The sequence below is a fragment of the Rattus rattus genome, chromosome X (genome assembly GCF_011064425.1).
Source record: "Rattus rattus isolate New Zealand chromosome X, Rrattus_CSIRO_v1, whole genome shotgun sequence".
In the NCBI taxonomy this organism is placed as follows: domain Eukaryota; kingdom Metazoa; phylum Chordata; class Mammalia; order Rodentia; family Muridae; genus Rattus; species Rattus rattus.
In genome coordinates, this window is record NC_046172.1 from 20,037,355 (window position 1) to 20,061,561 (window position 24,207).

At 41.9% G+C, this 24,207-nt stretch overlaps 1 protein-coding gene across 1 annotated transcript; it reads right to left on the minus strand.

The window, feature by feature from the left end:
- Positions 1–506: 506 nt before the first annotated feature.
- LOC116888378 (5-aminolevulinate synthase, erythroid-specific, mitochondrial-like) lies at positions 507–23,733 on the minus strand. Its single transcript, XM_032889656.1, is given in 12 exon segments — positions 507–800; positions 4,471–4,633; positions 5,919–6,187; positions 7,218–7,348; positions 7,350–7,377; positions 9,837–10,016; positions 12,556–12,740; positions 13,321–13,543; positions 17,122–17,232; positions 18,082–18,204; positions 18,848–19,043; positions 23,683–23,733. Coding segments are annotated over 11 exon segments (1,758 nt in total). The 5' UTR covers positions 19,029–19,043; positions 23,683–23,733; the 3' UTR covers positions 507–636.
- Between the last annotated feature and the right edge of the window lie 474 nt (positions 23,734–24,207).

Here is a 24,207-nt window from a genome sequence, read left to right on the forward strand (position 1 = left end):
GGGAACCTTGCTGTGAAGACATGTGTACTGTAGCCAAGCCTCTTCCTTCACCTTAAGAAAGGATAGTAAAACCTATAAGATACTATTGGAGAAAAAAGATAGTGGATCAAAAAAGAATCCATTCTACTTTTTGGAAGATTCCATGGTGTAGTAATTGAAGCCATTATTCCCAAAGAACAATCAGTCTTCAGTTGAGACCCACTTTATCTTCTGACCTTAGAGGCTACCTGGGGCTCAGCCTTCCAAGTCTCCCAGTGAAGAGTAGAGCCCTATATTTTTGTTAGCACTATTGGGAAAACCTCTTTAGGTTAGCTAAGGGGTTTAGCTCTTTGTATAGCTTCCAATACAGTTTAGGGACATTTCTTTCCTCTTCCTAAATCTAACTTTTCCTATCAGTAAAATAGAGTGGTCAGACCAACAAGTAATCTGTGGTTTCCTTGAGAGGCTGGACTTGTCTGAGTGAGTCAGTATAGTATAAATTGTCTGCTCTTTGTCTACCAAAGGGCTACAAATGTTTCAGGTTGCTCTTTATTTTTAGAATCAAGTCAGCTAGAAGCACACAGCAAAGCAGAGAGTAGGAGGAAGACCATCCCCAGGGGAGTGCAGGTGGGGTTGGCATCTAAGGCAGCTGGCTCCTTAGGCATAGGTGGTAACATATTGGGGTCCCATGTTCCCAAAGTAGGATCGCTCCCACTCGCTCATAAGCTCAAAGTGCACAGGACGACGGCAGAAGTTGCATGCAGCCACAGACACATCTTGGAGGGGCAGCCCCACCTCAGTCCAGGCCAGCAGCAACTTCTCTGAAAGGGAAGAAGAGAAAAGGGAAAGAATTGGTTAGACTTTGTCTTCCAAAACCCATGTTGCTATAGGTGTACCATGGTCTTGCCTCCCTAGATCTTTTGAGGTAACTTGGGTCTAGAAGTAGATTTGCTTGTCTGCTTCGGTGTGACCCATGAATGCTACTATTTTTCTGGGTTCTAGGATGTATAAAAAACAGGAAATCATGCCTATGACAAGATTTAAAATCATGCTGTGCTAGCTTCTATCTTGCCCTAGATGAAGGACATGTGTAGGCCCAACAGTCAATCTCTCTACTTAGAAAATCCTGACCCGATAAAGACAACACTAAAAGGAATCATACTGCCATATCAGTGTTGCGAGACAGGGTAGGGGCACTTTTCTAGGGTGTGTAGGAACCCAGAGGAGGGAACAGGACCACCTATAGGAAGTACTTCAGGTGTGTGGCTGGTCTTTGTTTTTAGCCCTTTTCTGCCCATCCCTTGCTGGTATGATCTAGTCTTGTGCTCCTTATCTGGGTGCAGACGACTCTGAATTTTTTACATCCAGCTTCCCCAGAACTCTGACTTAGTTTCTAGACTTTTATGTCCAATAGCATCTCTCTTAGCTGCCCTAATTAGCTATATCTATCAGGGTGGACACGACTGAACCATTCCTGCTTGTCCTCCACCAAGCCCATTCTGCTCACTTTTTCAGCCACTTACCTATCCACACCCACCTTTTGTTTTCCAACTATGAAGGGAATGTTTTTGTCTTTGGGTATTTGCCTTGGACTGTTCTCTGGGATGTCCATTAGGTACTTACTTGGCTAACCTCAGTGTCTCCTTCAGATCGTCTCTCAGTGTCACCTTAATGTTTTCTACCTTTGCCACTCCTTGTCTACCCTTGCCACTCCATGTCTACGGTCCTTTTCCAAGCCAGTACCTGCTCATAGCACTTCGTGTCCCCCCATTTCTGCTTTCTCTTAACACTTTGAATTAGAATCCTAATTGATTTTTTTTAAAGCTGATTATCCCTTTCTACTAGAATTAAGAAGCTTAATTAAGTAGAATTAATGGTTCTGTGTCTTGTCTATTCCTAGGTCTCTAGGACAGTGTCCAGCCGATAATAAGAACACGATAGGCATCTATGAAGGGATGAGTTAAGACTAGAAGATGGGGCTGGAGAGATGGCTCAGCCGTTAAAGGCTAGGCTCACAACCAAAAATATAAGACTAGAAGATGAAGGGAAGTATGCCGGAGGGGATAATGGATGATGAAGTAGAAAGAGTGAAGTACAGTGAGAGAACTTGAATTGATCGGATATAGTTGGAGAAACAAAATGCCTGTGGCAGAAGAGAGGTCACAGCAGGACAGGACAAGGACAGCACCAGGTAGAAAGCACCGAATGTCATGCTAGGCAGCTTCAACTTTGTTGTATAATCTAGTGTTCTCTACAAATTTGGGGCTAAACATTCTTATTAGTATAAATGGTTTAGGATGTACCTCCAGCATAGATGTACATATACATTCTGTACATTTGTCATCATTTGCACATTAAACTCCGATATATTTTCTCAGCTAGCAGATAAATAAATCTTTTTTAAAAGATTTATTTACTGTGTATACAGTGTTCTGCATAATGTATGCCTGCACATCAGAAGAGGGTACCGGATTTTATTATTAGATGGTTATGAGCCGCCGTGGGAATTGAACTCAGGACCTCTGGGCAAGCAGCCTTAACCTCTGAGCCATCTTTCAGCCCTGTGGATCGTCTTGAATACCTTACTTTAGAAGAATGTGATAGGCAATGGAGAGGTTTAGGAAATGGAACAATATTGTTGGGTTTCGAGAAAATCCCTCTGCTAGTTAGTATGAAGAACATTTTAAAGGGGAAAGAAGCAAGAAAATGGGGGAAAATATGGATGTATTTCCAAGAAACTGCAGCAGAGAAATGAGACTATTTGAAAGAGGTTGAAGAGAAGAAGTGCAGGATTTCAGGAAGAGTTAGCTATGGGATTAAGGGACTGGTGGAGTAGTGGGAGATGTCTGTAGTATATGTTCCCTGCAAACATAGAACACTGAGACACCTAAGCACTGAGAGCTCCATAACTGAATCCCAGAGCTATAGAAGACTCTGAGCTACCCACTCATATAAGCTCTGACCACGGAGAAAAGAGTGAGGGCTCCTAGTGCCTATGTGACCATGGGCCAGTAACTGCTTTTAGCTTCAATTTGTACATAATACAAAATGAACATTATAAAAGCACCTCTATTCCATGTATTAAATGGGTTAACACATTTAAAACAGTGTTTGGCACATGATAAGTAATGGATATTAGGCAGCATTTGATGTTTTTAAGTGAATGAATGGATTGACTTCACTATCCTCATATAATGTAATATAGTATAATATAATATCCTTGTATTATGCTGCGCAGGCTATAGACAGAATGACTTGTCAGTACGCGCCCTCTGCTTTCCCGTCTAATCATCGCTCTGGGAATTCCTTTACTCTAGAATCTTGGCATTATATCCACATGTAGTTCAGTGTGGACCACCTATGAATCCTTTCTACTCTTATTGGTACTTCATAGCTACTTAGTGACTAGTACCATCCATATTGGTTTCCTCTGCCAATCAATGTACGATTGTCTACATATATTTATTTCATGCCAGAGACTTAGAATAAGGACCTGTTATTTGCCAGGTTCTATGTTTAAAACATTATACCATGACAACGTGTGTGTGTGTGTGTGTGTGTGTGTGTGTGTGTGTATAAACATTATATGGAAACAACAGGTTATATTTCAGATTATATACATATATACAAATATGAACATATATTGGTGAAAAAACAGGCCATGAATTTGAAATACACCAGGAGGGTTATATGGGAGGGTGTTCAGGAAGGAAAAGGGAAGGGAAAAATACTGTAATTAAATTACAATCTCAAAATGTACCTAAAAGAAATAGAGTAAACATTGGGTGAATTCACCAAGTTGCCATCTTTTAGAGTAAAACGCAAACTCCCCAGCTCAGCTCTATAGGCCTCTAAACCTAGCCCTTACTTACGTTGTTTTTGTAGCTCATAGATTGACACTCACCCTCCCTTTCTACCAGTCCAGTAATCCCTCTAGAACTGCTGGAATTCCTTGAACTCTTGATCCCCTTGTCCGCCTCCAAAGTGCTTTTGGGATTTTTGAACTCAGCTAATACTATTTCTTCACATGTAGCTCCTTTTCATCTTTATCCTTAACTTTTTCTTTGTGTTTTTTTCCTCCTCTAGGAGTGCCTTGTATTAACTTTCTTCTCTTAGTCCAAAACCAAACAACTAGTAAGATTCAGCCCAGAGGTCCCTTCCTGTAGGAAGCCTATCTTGAATCCTGAAGGATAGGCCCCTCCTCTCTATTCCCACAATTTCCCCAGACACCATCTTTGTTAACTTTTGATCTCGCCTGACATCATTGTTTGTATCTACTATTGTTTCTGTCTCTGTGATTACTCCAATCAAACTAGAGCCCAGGGAGTCTACTGGCTGTTTCCCAATCATTTGTGACCCTGGTATAGAGCCTGTTACACAACAGATGCTTCTAGAAATATTTTCCAAGTCAAATGGAATCTATTCTCCCAGCTTCTTTGGATCCCAGGGTTTAGGGATAGGAAAGTGTAGATACCCATGCTGAGGACTTACCCACAAAGTTTTCCATCATCTGAGGGCTGTGGTGGGGGGAGGGGGCCAAGCGCAGCAGCTCCTCACCACGAGGCACAGTTGGATAGTTGATGGCCTGCACATAGATGCTGTGCTTGGCGAGCAGAAGATCACAGATCTTGCTGTTGAGTGCCGCATTACCCACCTGGATTCAAAAGACAGGGCTTTCAGTACCTCTTACCCCGGGGCTACCATTGCACACTAGCTCTATTAAGTAGGTGGAGGGAACCACATTACGGAGCACCACTGAATTTGGGGACAGATTGTTTTTCCTAAAAGGGCTTAGGCAGTGACAGCTCCAGAATCTCTATCAAGGTGGAACCCAGGGCTAGCAATGAGATGTGAAGGAGAGAGAGTGGCATCTTGTCTTGATACTATTTGTGTGGCAAGAACGTCGATTAACTTGGTGGAGTTGGACAACCAGGGCAGTTCTGAGTTGCTGTCGCTAGGTTCATTTAAACATTAGTTAGACCCAGTTGGCCCTCTGCATCTGTGTCCTTTGTTGAAGTATCCAACTAGCCTCAAATAAAATTTAAATATCTGTAATGTACAGACTTCCCTCCCTGATACAGTCTAACTACTAAGTCGTTTTTATTTGAATTTGGTATTTTTGGTGATCTAAAGATGATTAAATGTATATTGGAGGGTTGAATAGAGTATATGGAAATGTAACACTTTTTTGTGAGCCTTTATGGATTTTGACATGGGCCATGGGCAGGGCTGGAACCAATCCTCCATAGATACTGAGACATTACTATTCTTTCTTTCCCACCCCCAAAATTGTCGTAAGAAGCATCCTTCCCACACCCTGACTTAACAGGCTCACAGAAATATATGCCATTTCAGAAAGGAGCAAGGTTTGATTTTGGAAGCGAGAAGAAACATTTGAACAGAGGTAGTGATCTAGAGTACCAGCTGTTTCTGTGGCTGTTCATTGTATTGTTTTGACCTTAACTATTAGAATCAAGTATGTTTTACAGTATAATTAGGTCTGATAGAAACCTGATCAAATTCAAAGCCTTTACTTCGTGTTGTATGCTCCAACATTTTCTATTCATTTCCCCCCTGTTTATAGGCTAAATATAACCCACTATACTGATTTTGTAATCCACTAATAGTTCTTATAAAAAATTTGAAAATCACCAAATGAAAAGCCCAATATTGTGAGGGTCAGAGCAGTTTAGTAGAGGTAGGGTGATGGTTGATGCTAAAATGACAGGTTAATTTATAATGGCTGATTTTTCAAAGCAGGGACCAGATGCAATGATAAATTTTCTGTGTGGGGTGTGTGTGTGTGTGTGTTGTGTGTGTGTGTTAGGGGTGGGTCGTAAGAAGGGTTGATTGAAGGAGCAGGTGTCAGTTTGTTGCAAATGGGAAGGTTCCAAGAACAGGGAGGTGGGGAAGGAAGTGGAGCATGGTGGGGTCCTCACCCTTATGGGGATGATGTGGCTGGGACAGGGGATAACAGGAAAGCCCCTGTCCATTAGTAGCTGGCGCATATGTTTGACGTTGCGCTGGTGTGCACGCCTCAGGGCTTGACCCTCTTCTCCCTTGAGTAGACGCACAGACTCTAGAGCTCCAGAGAGCACCATGGGAGGCAGTGAAGTGGTAAAGATGAAGCCTGCAGCGTAGGAGCGCACCATGTCCACCAAGTCCCGAGTGCTGGCGATATAGCCACCGACACAGCCAAAGGCCTTGCCTGCAAACAAGCAATAATCAGTCCCCAGAGGGACAGGATCATGTCCAAGGTAGCATAGGCAGGTACACCAGAAGCTAGGGTTCCGGGCGCCCTTCCCAGTCCTCTGCACATCTCTCCTATCCATGTCAGAGCCGTGTTGCTGTGGTTCTCAGATAGGACTGCCACATACTACCATATGTAGTGACTAGATAGGCAAGAGAGGGTGGAGACTTTTACTTGGTTAGAGCCTGGAGAATAACTAAGATGAGGCTATGAACTGGGTGGGGAGGAAAACAGTTTTCTTATTCTGGTCAAACCCAGCTGTTTGGTCTAGTTCAGGAGCCTTTTAGAAAAACTTTTCTAGACTTTCTTGTTGACTCTACAGTGGGGGGGTGGGGAAGAGATGACTTGGTAGGTCAGGATTTTCTGTCATTTCTATAATCCTTAAAAGAGATTTATGCCATTGGGGTCCTGGGCAGATTTGAAGGAAAGGGGGAGAAGGAGGAAATGATGAAATTATAATGCCAAAAAATAAATAAAATAAAATTGGTTCATGTCAAGTTTTTAAAAAGCCTGAGGTTATAAATTCTTTCCAAAGAACTGTTTGCTAGGGCTCCTTCTCTATATTGTACATAATGGAAGCTCTTATACACAAGTGTTTGCTCACTGCTGGCTAGCTTTGTGTCAACTTGATGCAAGCAAGGGTCATCTGAGAGGAGGGAAACTGTGTCTATAAGGCTGGCTAGGCTGTAGGCAAGCCTGTAGAACACTTTCATAATTAGTGATTGATGTGGGAAGGCCCAGCCCTTTGTGGGTAATGCCACTGCGGGTTAATATTCCTATGTTCTATAAGAGAACAGACTGAAAAAGCTGTAAGGAGCAAGCCAGTAACCAACACTCCCTCGATGGCCTCTGAATCAACTCCTGTCTCCAGGTTCTTACCTGGTTGGCTTGTGATTCAGGTTATATAAGCCAAGTGAATCCTTTCCTCCACAAGTTGCTCTTTGCCATACTTCATGACAGTAATATTAACCTTATCTAAGACACTCACCAAGAGTTCCAGAGATGATGTCAAGCTTGGTGCATAATTCCATCACGCTCCCGATCCCTGCACCCGGGTTCCATATGGTCCTCTGCGCATGGACTTCATCCCACGAAGGTCAGGGCCCGTACTGGTGGGCCGTCACAGTTCCTCAGAGGACAGATGGCACCTGAGAAAAGCCAGGGGGAAAGGTAGGATGCCATAACCCTTCCCCAGCTCTTGTATGCGACGTTCTCATTTAAGCTTACTTTGGCTTAGAAAAAGGTGTGGTATACAAGGAGGGGGCGTGTCTGCCATCCTTTTGGAGTATTCCAAACATCAACCTCACAAACCACACCCACACCCGAATTCTTTGCATTTCCTCATCTGGTCATTTTTTTAATTCACTCTGACAACCTCGTTTCTATTGTTTTCAAATTCTCCCCTTATGGGTTAGTACATTTCTATCTAGAGGTGGCAGCCACCCATGATACCTGTTTGTTTTTTTTTTCTTTTCTTTTTTCTTTTTTTCGGAGCTGGGGACCGAACCCAGGGCCTTGCGCTTGCTAGGCAAGCGCTCTACCACTGAGCTAAATCCCCAACCCCAATACCAGTGCTTAATGTGAAAAAAGTCATGGTCTGCTCTAGCTTACTACAGTCCTGACTTCCAAGCCACTCACCTGCTTGGGCAGGGACAACTGATAAGCCGTTCATATTTTATACTTCCCTGGCCCTCTTCCTTTCTGTCCTTTTTGGATTTTGTCACTGTCTTCTTTCTGTGCTCACATCCATATCTCACATCCCTCTGCTCTGTCTTTCTAACCTTTTTCTCAGTGTATTCCTTTCTTCTCTATGCTTTCTCTGTACCCTTATATCTCATCCTGGGTTTCTTTGTGGTTTTGCTTTATTGACTTTCCTGAAAAGTGTCTCTGGGAAGGTGGTTTGTCTTTGAGGCAATTCTCCCTCAGTCTCAGTGACAATGTAGCAACTTAGAAGCTATTTCATAGTATATCCCTAATTACTGTTTTCCACTCTATTTGCAATGTCATCTGAATAGGCTATGTGGCTGTTGTTACTCTTCTAAGACTCTGTCCACCACCCCCAGCAGTTGCCAAGGTAAAAGACTTGTAATGAAAGCTTCTTCAGATGGAAACCAGGTCCCTAGACCAGAAATAAAGACTATGGGGTTGGGGGAAGGTAGGAAAACATAAGGACAGCCAACAACTGGAGCTAGAGTCTGAGATAAGACAGTTCAAAATGGTTCTGGCATCATTTCAGAAGGAGAAATCCATCTCTAGAATTGACCAGTTAGGTAGTTTCCACCAATATGAATGAATGAGTGAATGAATGAATGAATGAGAACAGTTCATTTACAGATATGACTAGTCTTTCTTTGACCAAAAGCAACTTAACAATCTACATACGAGGAGCTGGTGAAAGGCTGAGCCAGCGAGAGCCTGCTGAAGTAGCCTCACGACCTGAGGTAGATCTCTAGAACCAAGCAAGATTAAAGAAGTGAACCAATGCCGCAGAGTTATCCTCTGACCTCCACATGATGCTGTGTCATGGGCACCCACATACACATCATCTACAATAATAATAAATATTCTTTTAAAACTTGCTTAAGCTAATAAATGCTTATGGTAGCATTTGAATGTGGGCCATTTGTGATTGCATGTTTATGGTGCTTGTGGTTATAAATCAGGGAATAAATACTAAGGGTCCTCCATCGTTTCAATTGGAAAAGTGGCACCTTGAAAGGAGATGAGGACCTCTTCCTTTATATAAAGATGGAAACAGATCCCTAAACCACATGACTTCTGATGCACAGAACCAACAATAGACAGCTTTGGACCTTATTTCACTTGCTATAAGAAAGGAGGTGGGAGAATAAAATCATTTATTTCTGTTAAAATGTAATAAATCAATTACTTTGATCACCTATAATTCTACAGCCAGACATTTTACCCTGGAGAAAACTGAGGCCAAGAGAATTCCAGAATTTCCAAGTTCACACAGATACTGTGTATCAAGGGTGGGATTTAAATCCACATCTGTCAAGTTTTGTGACTACAGTGCTTCCTAGTGGACCATGGGACCCTAGGCAAGAGTTTGTAAAATTTGCTGCTGTAAATACCAGACGTTGCCACAACCAACTTGCATATCATTCCTTATGAAACGGCTGCCATGCAAGGAAATAAAGTTTTATATCCTGGTATGAGAATAGTCATTTTGCCATCAACTGAATGAGGGAGAAAGACAAACTCTGCTCTGTGGAACTTAGCTCCTTTATGTGTAAGAATGTAATAGTGTCCTCTCCTTTGACGTTTACTACCTGTGTGACTCTGTGACTCCACGTGTTCATGTCTCAGTTTCCTCATGCAATGGTAGGAGTAGGAGTAGGAGTAAGAGTAGTAGTAGTAGTGGTAGTAGTAATACCTACTTATAATTAATTAGAATAAATAATAATGCCTCCTACTAATAATAGAATCTACTTCATAGAATCATAAGGATTTCGTGTTTTAAAAAATATATATATACACACATTATATGAATAACTGCATAGCACACTAATAGTTGGTTTTGTCATCATCTTTATCATGGGATAACAGTACTGGTAAACATGTACTTGAACACATGTATACATACCATCCATGGAGTGAACAGTCTCAAAAGCCACAATTTTTGGTGTCTTGGGATCGGACTTCTCAAGAAGTTTCTTCAGGTGGCCTGGGTCATTGTGTCTGAAGACAAACTTGACTGCACCACTGTTACGAATGCCTTGGATCATGGAGGCATGATTGCCTGCGTCTGAGTAGATCTCACACCCTGAGGAAACAGATGTGTAACTCTTCAGCTTCTATCTCGTCCTGCTTTACCTTTGGAGTCTGACCTGGCAGGAGAGGAGAGACTCCCTACTCCCTTTCCCCTCTGAAGACCTGGTCTTTTTCTTCCTCCTTTAGAAACCTTTGTGACACATCTCTTCCACCCCTGTTGCAACTCCCCTGCCCAGGACTCCCTCCAAGGATGCCTAACTGTTGCTTCCGACTTTCTTGAGGGAGAAGAAATTCAGTTTCCCAGGAACCCTGAGTTTCTCAATGACAGGTTTTAGTTTTATTCTCCATACTTGGGAAAAATCAAAGGTGGGAAAAGGATTAATCTCAGAATGTTTGCAGACTTGGACTGATGCTAGATGCTTCGTGGTCTACATGACACCTCACCTTTTCCAGGTAGCACCTTAATTTTTATAATTACCGGAATGGATGCTTATCAGGATTCACTGTTGGGATTATATGATCATGACAGTTCACAGCAAAAGGAGCAGACAGTAACCATTTTACTGCACAGAGAAGAAAGCTAAGCACATGAAAATGGTTTTCTCTAGGATAGGAGAATGCAGAGATTTTTACTATGTCATACTGGTAGGGTAGGGATGTAGGAATGTGGAAGAACCCAAATCTCACAGCCATTAAGAAAGAACGGTGGCCTTCAATATAGTAAGGGACAACATCTATTTGAGAAAAATTAATCATGTTTTCTTCCACAACTTGGCTGGTCTAGCTGGAAGTTTCATGAGATCAAAGCCCAAGTCTTTTTATCTGTATATCCCTTGTTCCCAGTATAAGGCACAAATATTGCCAAGGAAACATTTTTAATGAATGAATGGATAAACAAGTGACTGATTTATAAATGAATGAAACAGTAAGAAAAGGATGGCAAAAGATGAAATTTAAAAGATATGTGAGTAGCAGATTTCAGGGATTTTTTTTTTTTTTTTTTGCATTAGGATCTCATTCTGTAGCATAGAGTAGCTTATAATTCACTATGAAGTCCTTTGGACTCAGCCTTTGAAGTACTGTGATTACAGCTCAGTTCTACTGTGCCTGTCTTAGGGTTCAGTTTAGCTAGAAGCCATGACTTAGAATTTACATTTGATCCTAGAGGTAACAGGTCCATTAAAGTATTTTGAATATGGTAAACACATGTATAGATTTATATAATGAAACATTGTTCTGAGTGTGTGAAGAGTATATTGTAGGCAGGGAAAGAAGAAATCAAGGAAATGATGTTGGTTAGACTAGAATGTTGGTAGTAGAAATGAAAGTGTTGGGTTCTATTGGTTGAGGAGTAAAGAATTGATCAGAAAGAAATCCCCAAGATGTTAACTGTACTTAGGGGTTCTGGATGACCTTAGAAAAAGTGTTCAAGTGGTGGTGACTTTTGAAGTGTGCACCGAAGTAGCAGACAGCAAGTACAAAGACTTTACTCATGCATTTTTGCCTTTAAGTCAGGGAGAGAAACAAAGCGAGGAGTTGGGGGTGATGCAGGGGTTGAGGCGAGACTTATTTAAGAAAATGAATAGCTGAAGATCTGGGAGGGGATCCAGGAGAGGACAGATGTATACACACACACTCGTGCACACTCACACAGAGAGGGGGAGAGAGGGACAGAGCGACAGAGGGAGAGGGTTGGATTGTGGCGTGACTAGTGCACCAGTGGAAGGAACAGTTAACAAGAGAAAGGCACGTACTACACTGTTACAGGAAGCAAGGAGTGAGATGAAAATTGTGGATGCATGGAAGTTGGCAAGTGTTTTATGGCTCAAAGTTGAGGATAATGTCTGGTGTCTTCTACTTTCAGGGTAGTAGGAGGGGAGGATGTGTGCTAGAAGAAAGGAGGACAGGAGGACTTGTCAGATCTGTCGCAGAGGCTTGAAATGCTCTGAGTAGAGGTTAAGGGGTGTGACATTTTAGTGGCTTCTTTCTGAGCTGAGGATTGATGTAGGTGTGGAACACTGTCTCCATCTGAGATTCAGACTTATGGAAGGTATATGAGGAAACTAGAGAGTTGGAATGTGGGAAGATGGGCTATGGTGTACAGGTGAAGGATGTCTTTAGGCAGAAGGGAGATATATTTCACAGTAAAGGAAATAATAAAAATGTCAGTGCACAAATAGATTTTGGTTTCATGTCAATAAGTAAGGAGAAGCTATCCAATGGTTCTATATTATTCCTGTAGCAGGATATGGGTTTTATGGTAAAAGTGAAGGATGGAGGTAGAGGTTTTAGATTAAGAAAAGTTTTTAAAAGTTCTGTGGACACAAAAGACTGTATGTGTTAGAGAATGATGAATTTATGGTGTTACTGTTCCATCAGGTTAGGTTCTGGTGCTGGCCTTCAACCTAGGTGTAGAAGGAGTAAAGGCAGAGGGATATAACCACACACTGTCAAGTCTATGTGTATCTGGCAGAAGGATGAACAGGTGGAGAAAGCAAGCTCAAAATAGTGGGGGCAGCCAGAGACCAAAAGCTCTATTGGAGGACCCCAGCCCTAAACATAGCTCTCACCATCTCACGCCTTGTGCTCACCTGGCAGAAGCTTGGCCAGTGTAAAAAGAGTAGAATCATTGGCCACAAAACAGGAGGAGAAGAGCAGAGCCGAGTCCTTATGATGTAGTTCAGCCAGCTCCTGTTCAAGCTCCACATGAAACTTGCTTGTACCTGAGATATTGCGAGTGCCCCCAGCTCCAGCTCCATGATTCTTCAGGGTCTCCCTGGCCCCAAGAAAGTAGAAGATAAGGAAAAACAAAACGTAACTTTGTTAGGCACTGAGGAAATATGAAAGCCTTCCTTAATGTGCTCAGTACTAATATAAAGGTCCTGTGTAAAGGCTGTCCTTGGTGACCAAGTAGAGGAAAGAAGGAGACACGTAGAGAGGTACCCCAGGATGGAGGTAGAAAGTAGAAGTAATTTGAGAAGTTTGGAAAAGCTAAAGGAAACCCTCCCTTCCTCCTTCCTCCTTCCTCCTTCCTCCTTTCTCCTTCTTCCTTCCTTATTTCCTCCTCTCTCCTTCCTCCCTCTTTTCCTCCCTCCCTCCTTCCCTCACATCATTCTAAACTTTGGTTTCTAGCTCATAAAGTCAGTGAGTCTTTCTTAGTTTCTATTATCCTTCACATCAAACAGTCATTAATCAAGTGCTATGTGTTGACTGACTTAGTTCATATCTGAGGAGCAGATATACTTGAGTGGACCTTATACAAAAGAAGTGGCAGGAGAACCAAGGTATCTACTGCTAGTATGGCCCCACATCTTTACATGTGACCCATAGCGTATAATCCACACTCTACTACTTACTCTATGGCCTGCAAGACACGAGGGTGCCTGCTTATGCCCAAATAGTCATTACTGCACCAGACAGAAACATCCTTTGAGTCCATAGATGCCTCGGAGAAGTGTTGGGCAAAGGGGTAGGCGTTAGCCCAGCGATTCACAGTCTTGAACACACGGTATGTGTGGTCCTGTTTCTTTTCCATGATCTTGTCTCTAAAAAATTGGTCATAACCAAAAGCCTGGCTTCCTGCAGGAGTAGAAATAGAGATAAGAATAATTCAACCCAGGGGGAGGGCGGTAATGGGGAGAGGATGGGGAGGGGAACATCCATATATAGAAAGGGAAGGGGAAGGGTTAGGGGGATGTTGGCCTGGAAACCGGGAAAGGGAATAACATTTGAAATGTAAATAAGAAATACTCAAGTTAATAAAAATGGGGGGAAAGAGAAAAAAAAAGAATTCAACCTAAATTGCTTCCTGGGTAGTCATTATTTTATCCCTGGTGTTGATTTTGAGTTTTCTCATTGTCTTCTCATCTATTCATTTCTTCCCTCAACAAATGTCTTACTAGTTTTCATTCACTTTTTTCTTCTATTGTTTAATGAGATGTGTATATGAGTCTGTGTGTGGCACGGTGCTTGTGTAGAATTCAGAGAACAGCCACAGATGTCAGTCTCTATTTCTGTATTTGAAAAGAGAGTCTCTTGTTCACTGTGGTGTACTCCAGATGAGCTGGTCCGTTGGCTTCTGGGATTTTTCCCATCTATACCTTTCATCTCTCAGTTGGGGCATACTGAGATTATCAATGGTTGTGCTATATCTGACTTTTGTGTGGATTCTGAGGACTCAAACTCAGGCTGTTGGGCTGGCACATTAAGCATTTGACCCACTGAGCCGTCTCCCCAGCCCTGGTTCACATTAGCTCTCTGCTATTTTATTCAATCATCCCTCTGTTTACTCATTAACTCAGTAATACATTCAGAAATTTAGCCATGCTTTCTGTACTTAGCATGGCTTCATCTTTCTTTCCAGTCAGTGTGAAAGATGCCTTACAGGAGTTACCACTTCAGTCCCAGAGAAAGGGTCATTGCTAGACCTAGTTTCTAGTCATGTCTCTTCTCACCTGATAGTTACATGATCCTGAGCCAGCAATGAATCTTCTCTACTGTGAAAATTAAGTACCACAAACCCCACAAATCATCCAAATGGTAAAAAACTGATAAACAAATAAACAGTTCTCAAAAGAGAAGTTCAGATGGACACTGAATACTTTAACATCCTTAGCCATCAGGGAAATACAGATTTAAACTGCTTTTTAGTTCTGTCTCACCTCAGTCAGAATGGCTATTGTCAAGAAAACAAATGACAACCAATTCTGGCAAGCATGTGGGCAAGGAGGAAATCTTATACACCAAGGGTGCAAATGTAAGCTAGTATAGCAAGTGTGGAAATCAGTGAGGAAGTTCCTCAGAAAAATAACAGAGGTTATAAAGATAACTCAGCAGTGCATGCTGTTCTTGTACAGGTCCTGAATTTGGTTCAGCACCCACATCAAGTGGCTCATGACTGCCTGTAACTCCAGCTCCAGGGCATTCGACATCTGATTTCCAAGGGTATTAGCACACATGTGCATGCATATATACACACACATGCCTAATTTTCAAATGATAAAAACAAAACTTTTCAAAAGAATCAATTAAAAAACAGATATACTATGTGAATTATCTCTCCTGAGCATCAACCCAAATGACTCCAAGTTATCATACCACAAAGATACTGACACATTCATTTTTATAGCTACACTATGCATAATAGCTAGGAAATGGAATATGCCTATGTGTCTATAAACAAATGAATAGATAATAAACATATGGTACATATATAAACAACGTAATGTGCAGCTATAAAAAATGAAATCCTGACATTTTCTGGAAAACAGCTAGAGCTGGAAATCATTATGTTAAACAATTTAAGCCAGACAGAATGACAGATATTGCATGTGTTCTTTTATATGTATGTGGGACTTAAAATTTAAAATGTGTATATAGTGTATGTGTTTGTACATGTGTGTTTATAGGTCAAAAATAGAAAGGAGAATATATGTAGTAGGACCAGCAAACAGAGAGAGTTAACTAGGCAAAGAAGGGGAGCCAGGGGAAAGAGGAACAAATGAGAATAAAATATAATAACACACTTGTATGGTGATACCTTGTGAAACCCATTACTTTGGATGCCAACCAAAACAATTTAAGGTCAATAAATGGTTTTTAAAAGAATCCTTTTATGTTTTCATGTCCTTGGCTGTAGAATGGCGCTTAGAATTCTTTTCTTGCTGAGGTGTGAGAATCTGAGGACATTACTGATAGTTGATATGAGGTAATTAGAGTATCATCACAAGTATGATGAGGATGATGATGATTATGGTTCTGATGATAATTGTGATTTAAACTAGCTAGTATCTTATTATATTATCGTAGCAGGCATTAATGAATGCCCAATACATACAAAACCTACTTCTAGGACCCTTAAAAATGCTATTTTTTTTTTGTTGTTTCTTACAGCAACCTTCTATGGAGGGTTCTCTTAATATTTGTCTATGAGAGATGAAGTGACTGAGACATGAAAAGAACAGCAAATTAATGCCCAGGAAGGAAGTGACACAGGGGTTGAGATAATGAAAAAAGGGAAAAGAATTTTCTTTGGGTATATTCATGTGGATGAAAGGCTAAACCAGAAGAATACAAACACCATAGAAACGACCTGAATTATAGGTCCTAGATTGCAGGAATAATGATGTGTCCGTACCATGGAACAGGATTCAGCCATTAGTAGTGGTTGTTCAGCTATGTGTGGATGGACACAAAGGGATAAGTGATATGAGGTCACGCTGAACAAAGCAGGCAGTGATTATGATAATGAGAGTGGATGGGATATTCTCTTTGTGTGTATGTGCGTGCATGCATCTGTGGCTCTGTGTGTATATAGCCATAGAAAGGTATGTCTGAGAGAAAATATAACAAAAAGTTAATAGTAGATGATTGATATAATTTACTCTATTTTCCTGTATCTGTTAAAAATATTTTTATCCCTATATTAGAAAAATGAAGCGAGTTCCATTATGAAAAAATAAATATAGGAGACAGAAAGGAAATCTGTGAAGGGCGGGAAACTTTGAGGGAGTGTGGGAAGGAATAGTGGAGGGAAGCCTAATTTTTTATTTTTATTAACTTGAGTATTTCTTATTTACATTTGAGTGTTATTCCTTTCCGGTTTCGGCAAACATCCCCTTCCTCCCCCTTCCTTATGGGTGTTCCTCCCCCCTCCCCCATTGCTGCCCTCCCCGACAGTCTAGTTCACTGGGGGTTCAGTCTTAGCAGGACCCAGGGCTTCCCCTTCCACTGGTGCTCTTACTAGGATATTCATTGCTACCTATGAGGTCAGAGTCCAGGGTCAGTCCATGTATAGTCTTTAGGTAGTGGCTTAGTCCCTGGAAGCTCTGGTTGCTTGGCATTGTTGTACATATGGGGTCTCAAGCCCCTTCAAGCTGGGAAGCCTAATTTTTAATGAGACATCAGAATGAGTTAAAAGCACCACATTACTGTAGATGGCATTTTATTCTTCTTACCATAGATAACTGAGGTAAGTGTTGGAATGAAGTGACTTAGTTAGAGATGACACAGCCCCAGCAACACCAGCACTAAGACTTCCTTTCGAAGTCTCTTTGATTTAAGAGTCTTTGCATTTCCTCTCTTCTCCTGTGTCACACACCCTTTCAGCAGCTACTGCCCTGTTCCCATACCATTCATTCCCATCTTGGCCAACTCACCAGTCATATTATTCTGAATCAGCAGGGGAGGTACCCCTCCAGTCTGTTCTGGATCCTGGAAACGAGGCACTGATTGGCTTCGGGTAGTTGAATCCATGGAGCTCAGCAGGTCTGATAGGAAATATGGAACTCATTGACATGAAGAGAGAAAACAAGGCAGTATTTGTTGTCCTCTTTAGGTTTGGTGTGTAATGTATAGAGATTCAAGTTCCTAGAGTACTTGTCTGTAAAGTAAACATCCACTGTGTCCCCAGTAGCAATGCCCTGGTATGTCCAGAAACCTTTAAGGTGACTGACAGTTCATTGCACTTTAGGTAAGGTAACCGGGCTATACACCCTAACCCCTGACCTTGGGAGTACGTGTTAGTCTTCTTTTCTGAACATCATTCACTTTCAATATTTAACTTTAGTTCTTAGTGATAACTCAAAGCGGCCTGTGAAAGATGCCAAAATAGAATGGTCATCACTTAAGTATAATCATTTTAGGTGCTAAGCCCAGGTTGTCCTTGAACTCTATACCCTTATAAAGATTGTTTTGTTGAGAACAAAACTTTCTTTGAATTTCTTTTAATAAAATTGATAATGCAAGATACTTTGGGGGGGGGAACAAAAGCTAATTAATGGACCATTTGTGTCAAAACTAAAAGAAACATCTGTTCTCTTTTCTTTTTCCTTAATACAAACACAATATGGTTTGCTTAAATTGTGATCCCAGCCTCTTGGATTCCATTTAGCCACTTGGGACAGAAGAGGGCCAATTTTAGACTGACAGTTATAAGTTATGGGGGCATGTGCATGTGCATGTGCATGTGTTGGCAGCTGCCTATTACGGCTCCCCTGCAAGACCTCCCATCATAAAATGTCCACTGGCTTTCTTTGGATTTGCCTCACTCAAGAGTCTGATAATGTGGGTTCAGTCATTAGGAATGGAGGTTGGAAAAGATGGAGGTTGACTCCAACCTGTCTTGAAAGTCTTGACATCCTCTTGGACTTCTGGAGCTGCCCTCTGCACAATCTTGCTCTTCCTGTCTTGGAGTTCTGACAGCATGAAAGGACAATGGCTCTTAGCCCAAGACGGAGAGTCTACATAAGGTAAGAGAGTAATTGCACATTCATTCTTAGCTATGTATTCAGCTCAGCAATGATTACTGGGACTTACTGTATCCTAGAGACCCCTAGGATAGAGTCAAGGACTTAGATGAATCTGGTCTCACTGCTAAGGGAGTTCCTAAGCAGGGAGAAATAGCACATACTGATAACACGTTGGGAAAAATGAAATGGGAAGGAAGACAGGACAAATGAAACCTACAAGATAAAAGGGATGTGACCAAGAGTTGTATCAGATAGGGTAAGAGTCTAGGCTGAATTTGCAGAAGCCATAATGTCCCAATTCAGTGTTTAATAGGAAAATTGAGAGGTGATAATAGTATAGGAAAAGGTTTTATATCAAGAGCAAAGGCAAGGGATTATAGGACAAGAGAATAGATTTGAGCAATTTTAACATTGTTTAGTATGGCTGAAGTATAGTATGTGACTCTCTATAAATACCCTGGAATTCATAGAGTAATTTATATTTTCTCTATAAATATCCTGAGTATCTTTTTTAGGTCAATTCATCCTGCCTTGACATTTTCACATTAACTCTCCAAGCTATTAGGTAATGATAGTCAGATTTGGAACTCTGTCTTCGTGCCCCAGAAATTCCCACTTGCCAATAACCTCTTACCTGCTCCAGCCTTGGTTGCCTTAAGATGGATTTGAGAACAGGTTGGTCCTTGAGTGGCCAGGATGGGGCAGCGTCCAATACCAAATAGGAACTGGTAAGTTTTAGCCACTTTGCCTAGGAGGCCTGTGGGGCCCTTAGAGAGCACTGGACAGGACCGTAGCAACATAGCTGCTGCCACCATCCTGAGCCCAAAGTCCTGTGGAAATTGTGGAAGAGATGAGATTCCATCATGAAAGCCTGGCCAAAAGCCAAAAGTCATGCCTGTGTCTTATTCTTTACCTTTGGTTTCCCACTCAAAGTTGCCTTCCTCAGAGATCCCCCCTCATTATCTTTCTCAGCAAGGATCACTAGTGTTAAAATATGAGGGAGAAATGAAAAACACCACTAGAGAAATGGGCAAGTTCTAACTAGAGCCCAGAAAACTTGGCTTCTGATTTACTTTGTCACCAGCTGCTCAGTGATTGTGAAGATCATTGAAGTGACTTTGTGCTGCAGAATGACAGCTGACAACTCTCCCTGTGATCAGCACCTGAGATCTATCTCCCAGACTGCTATCCTTAACCAAATGAAGACTCTGCCCACTTACGTGGACAGATGCTTCGGAGTCTAGTCCTGCTGTGTCCAGAGAATGCTCTACCAGAGAGGGGAAAGAGGTTTAAAGCCAGCTGTCAATTTAAGGAGATCCTGAAACAAGGATAGGGCAGTCATGTGCCCTATAGGCTATGTACCACCAGGTTGGTATTTTGATATGTTTGGATTTTTTTCTTGACTTTTGGTTAAACTCTGATAAAGGAGGAGGTACAAGTAAGACCCAAAGAGGCTGGAAGATATAATCTATGTAGGTCAGTAAAGAAGACAAAGGCTAAGATAGAGAAAAGAAGGGGGCTGGAGAAATGACAGGGATATGAATATTAAAAGATAAAGCAAATGACAAATAACTCATTGAATATTGGCTGAATTTTGGAGTAAATTAGTGAATAGCTATGATCTTCAATAGGAGAGCATGTAGGGTAGAGGAAAAATCAAGACAACTTCCGAAAGATAAAAGAAAGGAGCAATCAAAAGAGTAGAGGAGGAGGAGCAAGACCCAAAACTGAGAAAGAGACAGATGTCAGAGCTGGACGGAAGAAGAGCAAGGTAAAGGTAGAAAGGGACATGGAGAGGAAGACTGATGCTAAGAAACAAGACAAGAGGATGATGGGAGATACAGAAAGTAGGGAAAGGTGATAAAACAAAAGGAGAAGCAGGGAACAGACTGAGAGGGACACACAGAGACAAAAGGGATATCAGGTAGCCTAGAGAAATATAAAGACTGAAAATTAAGTGGTAGAGAAAGGAATCCAGCAAGGGCACCAGAGCACTGAGATAAAAGGGGAGGGTTAGACTATATAGACTTAAGGCGGGGGAGATGACCCTGCTGGAGTGGTGGTGGGAGAGAAACAGTGAAAAAGACAAGTGGATTTTTAAAAACGCAGAAAGGTCAAGAGACAGTGGTAGCAGCAGAAAAAATGGCTCAGTGGTTAAGAGTAAATCCTGTGCTTCCAAGTTTGCTTCCCGGTACTCATGCTGTGTGGCTCACAACTGCCTGGAACTCCAGCTCCAGGAGATCTGATGCCTCGGGTTTCCACGGGTCTGGCACTCATGTATACATACCTATGACAGGACCAAACACATACACATAATTTAAAGTAACAAATTTATGTTTAAGAAGGAAATAGGTGGGGGTGGGGCTATAAGGACATAAGATTGAGACCAAAATGAAAGACAGAACAAGAGGGAGAAACAGATTGGAAGAAAAGGAGCTAATTGTAGACTGCAATAGGAGAGATAGGAGGGACAGTGGGAAGACTAAGGCCTTAGCTCTGCCAAGAAAGCAAAAGGCCCAGTGTATAAAGCCTTATTATGTGAGGGACAAGAGGAATTCTTGGTCCTATGCTATTGGCAACTTCTTTTATCTCCCTAATGTCAAAGAACAAGCACCCACCTCTTACTGTACAAAGCCACCAGTCATCTTATTCCATCTTAGAAATCCTGCCTCCCTTTCCCAGATTGTCACAGCAGCCTGAGTTAGTTTGTGGGCCATAGAATGACAAAAAGCAGAAAGTTGGTTGGAAGGATTAAATGAAACAAAACAAAACAAAACAAAATGAAAAAAAATACTTGTGAACCTTTCAGCACACTGGTCAGTGCATAAAAAGTTAGATTTTTCTTATTTATATTCTGGCTTCCTCAATTCTTTGTTCGGTGTTTTGGGGCAAGGTACTTCTCCTTTCTGGGCCTTAGCTTTAATCAGTTGTCAAATGTGAATTAATTCTGCCTACATCACCCAGTAGGCCATTGGTTAGATGCAGTGCCTACCTCATATCTGGAAATAAGAGTCGACCTTCTGACTGCCTGCCCACGAAGGCTAAAGCACTCAAGGCTGAGCCTGCAGACCATAGATAAAGCCCCTAGAGTTTATCACCATTAGAGTCTGGCTACTCCCTAAGATGAGGCCAGGGCGTGGGAGAGACGAAGAACCCCTTCCTGGAATCACGTCTGAGCATCTGGCCAAGGCTGGCTCTGGCAATCTGTAGGGAGTCAAGATAGATGGCCCAGGTCCCTGCAAGTTTGTCTAAACTCCTTCTCCAATACTGACAATAGCATTGAGGTATATAGTGAGACAGGAAGCCCTTAAGATTAGAGGCCAAGTCCTGCCCTGGAATAATAGTTGATTAAGGCCTACTTTCCATGTATAAAACCAGAAAAGGTCCAGTGGATTCCCCATTTTTGTGAGACTATTGGCCATGATATACTGAGAGTCCTGGGAAAAATACAAAGTACTTGATGTGAGTTGAAATTTTGAGATTATTTTAAAACTCCAGTGACAATTCCTCTTGTCCTACCCTGATCTTCCTGAACATCATTATGACCCATAACTTTGTATATGGACTCTTAATGTCTATTCTAGAATACTATTTAATGTGAGCTGGGAATGAGTAAAACCGAATAGAGGAAGCATTTCAAGCAGGTCAGGGAATTAAGAACACAGACTCTTAGTTGGGTATCTTGACACCACAGGAAGCAGAGACAACAGGATCCTGAATTGCATATTAGCCTGGGCTGTATAGCTCCCAGTCAGGACTAAGTAGCAAATCTTTTCTCAAACAAAAGAAAACATATAGTCTGGAGCCAAGGAGTCACATCATGAATATATCAGAGATCCACCATGCATATGTCAGGCCAAGTCTGGAAAGCTGGAGATGAGATTTTTATCTCACTTTTATTACAGTTTTTACTGTGTGTAAACTTTGGTTCCCCTCCCTCCTCCACCTTTTCTGAACCTTAGTTTCTCCACAGACATTGGATTAGATAGGAAATTTTATAATTTATCTTCTGGTTCTGATATTCAAACCTTAACAGCTCTGACCATTGTCAGTTTTCCACACACATAGACTTATTCAGTCCTCAGGACAAGGTTGGGAATGGACACGTGGGCTCCAAAAGATCTAATGACACACCCAAGTCACAAAACTGTTAAGTGAAAGAAGCAAAATTTCAGCTTAGGTGGCCTAGCTCTAGAGACCCCCTAACTTTAGCCACCATGAATCCATAGTCCAAACGTTCCCTATTTTCTTAGCTGAGAATTCAACTCTAGCTACCAAGCCACTCCGTTACAGTAATATAGGCCCCTTTATTGTGGTCTTTTATGACCAACACTTTCCACAAATGTTCTTTTATAGGATTTCAGGTACTATTGAACATTTATTAATTCATTCCACTACTTAATGACTTCTAGACCCACTGCATAGAAAAGATTGCCAGGAATCTTAAAACAAAATCAAAGAAGAGAGTGGGGAATTTTTATGACAAGTGGCATCATTACTCAAAGTTTTTTTTTCCTGTATCTCTACAATTCCCGTTTATCAGCACTCAATTAGCAGGCCTGTAGGCCAGAAAGATCAGCTGGGCCGCCATCCCAGCAGGGAAGTCAGAAGCCACTCTTGTAGCTTTTCTGTGCTCTGTCTCTCATTACTTGTGGCCTGCTTTTAGGAATCATTTAAGTGTGGAAAAGAATCTTATCTTTTAGGAGCTGGAAGCAACAGGCCTTACCTCCCCTCCTAGTACCCACTTTCCAACCCTGGAAAATTATTGGAGAATTAAAAGCAGAAGAATGTATCACAAAACCAGAACTAAGAAATTAGTGGAACTGTGGACAAGCCCTTTTATCAAAGGATAAATGACCTGCCTAGGGTCTCACAGTGACTTAAGAGTGAGACTACACATCTTCTTCTTCTGCACAATGACAATTTTCTTCCATCTTTCCCCCTTGATTTCTGCTAATTTTGCAACCTCTCAATACCTGTCTGTATCTTTCTTGCCTTACCATTCTTAACCACCACCACCCCCAAGTAACCCTCCCGAGTTTCTTCCCTGGATCTGACCCCACCCCCACCCCAAATGCTCTGAAGCCTTGCACTTTGCTCTAGGCCAAAGAAGGGAAAGGGTCAAGTGACAGACACATGGAGTAAGGTTAAGATGCCTTTCCTAGAGAAGCAGGGGGGGAGGAAGAGACAGAAACAGAAAGAGACTAAGATACAGAATTGAAAAAGGAGATAGAAATGGGGTTGGGGAGATCTGGAGAAAAGTCCATCAAGGGAAAAGTGGGAATATCAGAGAATAAGAGAAATGAGATGAATGTAAAGAAACGAATAAAAGAGGGAGAATGGGGAAAGAAAGGAAAACCCCAAAATGGAAAAGACAGTTTCTGTCAAGGTCAAAGTCAGGTGTAGTCACCCAGGATCAATGCGCAGCATAGGGGAGAGCCCAGAAAAAGCACTGAAAATACTTCTTACCTGTTGCCCTGCACTGAGGACGAACCAAAGACGGTGAGTACTGTGGGCTGGGCTGGGAAGCAGCTTTCATCCCAGCCTCCCGCTCAGCCCCGCCCAACTCCTCTCCCCACCCCCTTCTGCCTTGGCCCTAAGGTGTCTCAGGCCTCTGTGAAAGATAAAAAACAAAGTAGTTTCCTTCCACATTCTCAGTCCCCCTGTTCTGTCTTTTCTCTTTCAGTTTTCTTCCTCTTCTCCCTCTGGGGTTGTAAAACTAACTTATTTGATTTTGAGATCAGACTATCCTTATAAGAGCCAGGGTACCTTCTGGAGAACCATCCCTCTGACCTTCAGTTTCCTCAACCATGAAAGGAGGGCAGAAAAGGCAAGTTCACATGGAGAAGACCCTGAAGTCTGACCTAAAATACACTGTAGGCACTGTTGGCACTGAGGCTCTGAAGGGTTCTAGCTATGAGCCTCCATGGGAAGATGGGTCAACTCAAAGGATGTTGAACTGTCATGTATGAACATTTGGCCCTGTGCCTAGTT